The sequence below is a fragment of the Austrofundulus limnaeus genome, unplaced genomic scaffold (assembly GCF_001266775.1).
Source record: "Austrofundulus limnaeus strain Quisiro unplaced genomic scaffold, Austrofundulus_limnaeus-1.0 Scaffold73, whole genome shotgun sequence".
Lineage (NCBI taxonomy): Eukaryota > Metazoa > Chordata > Actinopteri > Cyprinodontiformes > Rivulidae > Austrofundulus > Austrofundulus limnaeus.
The window spans coordinates 1,989,808-1,994,167 of record NW_013952475.1 but is presented as its reverse complement, the minus strand read 5'-3'; the positions used below and the strand labels follow the sequence as shown (position 1 = coordinate 1,994,167).

Below are 4,360 nucleotides of genomic sequence, written 5' to 3'. Positions count from 1 at the left end.
CACACACACACACACACACACACACACACACACACACACACACACACACACACAGTATATAAAGGCTGCAGCAAAAGATGAGAGTGTCATAAGTTTTGCAATGTTTTACTTTTCAATGCCAAATCTCTTTTTTGATGTCAACGTAAACTGTAACTGTTTTAGCTCCGTAGCACAGTAAATGGTGAAATGAAATGCACAGACATATGGTTTTATTTTGTATTTTTGACCTACTAAACGGGTTGAGTATTAAATTGTCTGTAATAAAAATATAAATATATATATATGTTTAAAAGAAGAACTTGAATATGAACGTTCTGTATATTTATTAATTAAAACGGGTTGTGTGTGAACAACAAAAAAAGGCATTGCCACCACTCTGGGGTTTAAATTTAAAGCATAGCATTTGCACAAAAGTATCTTATTAAAGTAGAGGTACTTTGACTGTCCTCATGTACGCTGGTCCTGATACTGAAGGCAGGTGAACATGATGTAAATATAGACGAGTTGCACATGAGATTATTGTATGGTAGCATCAGTTAAAACGTTTTTAGCGAGTGGCATCTTCATTAGGTCGACTGCTACAATATTGACATTGAGTTCTGTGATTTTGTGCACATTTTGGGTCTATTTTTCTGTATCGATGTTGCTTTCCTGTAACTTAAAAAATTTATCACTGTGCAAACAAAGTAAAAAAAAAAAACTGAAAACATGTTTACTGCAGGAGAATATCTAGCATCAGTTGCTTTTTTTTGTCTCGCTGGCACATGATCTTCTTCTCTAATGATATTTAACAGACATTTTGGAGCTTTTATTGCTTTTTAGCAAAAACACACACAAAACAAATACTGTAAAATAAAGCTGCTACTTCTACTGTTGACCGGTCAAATAATGTTTGAAATTACAACACTCTTCTCAGTTAAGAGTATTAAAGTTGATTTTTCTTTTTTTTTTTCCCTTACGTGACTCACAGGTGTGATGCAAGATACCATGGATTTAGGGCATGGAAGAAAAAAAAAAGCCTTACTTGACTAAAAAAAATAAGTGTCTAGTTGGTTATCTTAATAATTTAAATTTTCCTAAATTCTTCAGAGAGTTAGCATTACAAGTGAAAGAAAAGGATCGAGAGAACAAAATTTTAAGTGTTGTTGTGGTTTTCATGAAACTTAATTGCGAGAGGAACAATATATTTTTCTTTTTACACAAATTGTTTTCCTCTGTAATTATGTTTTATGCTAAATGACTGTGAGTAAAGGTGATATCTCACTAAGCTGGGAGTAAAAGTAAATGGTGAGCCGTCACAGGCAGCTCGAACCCATTTCATATCTACCAAAATGTTGTTTCGGGTGTCTCTAACCCGTCTCATATCTACCAAAATGTTGTTTTATTTGTCTCTAACCCATCTCATATCTACCAAAATGTTTCATTTGTCTCTAACCCGTCTCATATCTACCAAAATGTTGTTTCGGGTGTCTCTAACCCGTCTCATATCTACCAAAATGTTGTTTCGGGTGTCTCTAACCCGTCTCATATCTACAAAAATGTTGTTTCATTTGTCTCTAACCCGTCTCATATCTACCAAAATGTTGTTTCGGGTGTCTCTAACCCGTCTCATATCTACCAAAATGTTTCGGGTGTCTCTAACCCGTCTCATATCTACCAAAATGTTGTTTTGGGTGTCTCTAACCCGTCTCATATCTACCAAAATGTTGTTTCTGGTGTCTCTAACCCATCTCATTTCTACCAAAATGTTTTTTCGGGTGTCTCTAACCCGTCTCATATCCACCAAAATTTTGAAACCTGTCTCAAAATCACTACAGATGCATTTTGACACCTGTACTAGCAAATGACGTGGGTAGCGGTGGACATCAAAATAAAAATCATCTCTGCAATCCTTTAGCGCAAAAACATGATGGGATGTTCAAACACTCGCTATACAAATTGCAGCTGCACAGCTTGCTGACCACTTGGCTGCAAACACTCAAAGGTTCATTGAGACTTCAACAAAAACTGTGTCTCATTTCCTACATATTTTAATCTCCAAGGAGTTTTTATACTCACAGCCCAGTGAGGTACTGCCTTTATGAAGAGAAGGAAAGAGAAGTGCTGGGAAAGCTACAGAAGGAGTTTGAAAAGTTTGTCTCAACTTGCAATAATTCGAATCAGTTCTGAATATTTCAAATTGAATGCTCTTCATTTCTGACGTTACAGGTGAGTGCACCAATAACCAGGGTCAGAGAGGGCTAAAGTATTTATAGTTCAATAGTAGGGTGTTTAATATAAGCATTTGATTAGATCCATTTAGTTACACTCACATGTAAAACTGAATATGAGGGACGTTTATTGTTTATTGAAAAGGCTGCAAATTGACCCATACTCTTCTTCCATGCTGTACAATGATGGTTTCTAGCATCTAGATTTTTTTTCTATCTCACTTGAGTGTATTATTGTTTCTGTTTTTTATGGTTTTATGGATTTATTATAGAGCACTTTGATTGTTTTAAACTTTATAAAGCTGATTTGATTCACCAAGTTAGATGAGAAGGTCATCGTCCACTTTTTTAGAACGGTACAGGGATTAAGTTGTGCATATGAATAAATACCTCCTCTGGTCTCTGCATCACATTCAAAAATCAAGTGTTGAATTTATGTTTCTGTAACTTTGTATTTTTTTTTTTTCATTGTTGTTTGAACATGTGTTTTCTGTTTTGATCTGAATAGCTGTTTTCACTAATTTAAAAAAATCCTGTTACTGTAAATGTTTACTTTCTGTGTTAAATATGCAAAATCATTCAGTGTTTGAAACTAAAGTAGCTTGTTCCTTTCGAGAAGTCATATCTGATGAAAAGTGGTTTTTAAAACTATTTTGGTGTAAAAAAAATTATTTTACCTGTTTCTGAAAGTTATTGTTCGAGTAAGCACCTTGAGACCCCAAATAAAATTGAAATGATCAAATGAGTGGTTGTATTATTTTGTAACTTGATTAACTAAAATGCCTTTTTTTTGTACTTTGCAAGATGATCCAAACCCATATAGAATAACAACAAATTACATGCCATTTACTGTTTAAATTTTCAACTAATAAATAAAGACAAGGCTCCTAACCACTACAGTTATAAACAATGCAAACAGTGCACACAGTGTCATCACCTTCAGGATTCATCTTGTGGTTGCAAAACAGAAGCATCAAATGAAGAGAGCAGGATCCACAATGAGGCTCTGGATCATCCAGTTTCACCAAAACACATGAAAACAAACAAAAACAGCATCAGATAACAGATAAAGACTGCTATAGTGGAGTGAATTAATCAATCATGAGTGGTTCATTTTCCTCCATGTGTACATCCTTACACAATGAGCACTCACTTCAGGTGGGTGACAGCTTTGGGTCTGTTTGTTTTAATGTGATGTTTGTCATCGTTCCAGCAAGTCACAGACCACAATCATCTTTAAAGTCAAGTATTTGGAGCAAAACTGCCCACAAATCAAACCAGTTAACATAAAGACTCACACAATCTAACAAAGAGGAAGATGCTGTTTTGAGTTAATGAGAATTTGCTTGCTATTTTTTAAAAAAAAAAAAGAGTCTAATTGAAAAAAAAAATACATTGTTTATTGTTTAACCAATAAAGTCATAAGTAAATATGAAAATAGGTATAACATTAAATATAGAGAAGTAGACGTTGAAGCTAAATTTTTATTGTGAATTAAACCATTTTATGACTTCGATAACAAAAAAAATTAAATAAAATGGTTCTTCGCATCCCATCTTTTTGTTTTCAGGTAAAACATTAAATTTAATTTTACCACTACTGGTATACAAGCTCATAAGTGTTAAATTTATAATTCTAAAAACTTGCTTTCCTTGTTGCATCTTATTAAAACATATTTAATTGAAAAAATAAACACTTACAAACAAAAAACTTTTCAAAGTATGATTTATGTAATCTCTTCCTTCTCTATCCTATTCACACGCTACACTGTTAATATTGTCCCATTAACTGAAATAAAACTTGTAGTTATAATATTTTGCAATTAATTAAAAATGCTTGTCATGAGTAACATTCCAACTTYTCATGCTTTGTTGAGGAACTATATGTATAAATTTATGTGCCGTTTGTGTCAAACAACTTCATGTAAAAGCTTTGTCAACTTCATCATTGGAATAGCTGTTTGTATGCTTTTTGATGTTTTTATTGTTTTTTTTTTTTTCTTGACGTGTTTTTTTATGTTGTGGACAATTTTTGTCTGAGATAATAAATAAAGTAAAAAGCTCTTAAACCTGAAAACTCCAGGCCGGTTAGCTTAATTTAGCAAAGATAAGCTAGCTAAAATAAAACTGTACTTAGGCGCCTTCCCTGTT

The 4,360-nt window shown here is 33.2% G+C and overlaps 1 protein-coding gene across 1 annotated transcript in view; it reads right to left on the bottom strand.

The window, feature by feature from the left end:
• The window catches only part of ndufs7 (NADH:ubiquinone oxidoreductase core subunit S7), a gene marked incomplete in the record, with an annotated part of 57,090 nt that extends 53,915 nt beyond the window's left edge, over nt 1-3,175 (bottom strand). Inside the window, 1 exon segment of the mRNA XM_014010826.1 lies at nt 3,148-3,175. Within this exon segment, the coding sequence (XP_013866280.1) occupies nt 3,148-3,160 (13 nt within the window).
• Nucleotides 3,176-4,360: the final 1,185 nt, after the last annotated feature.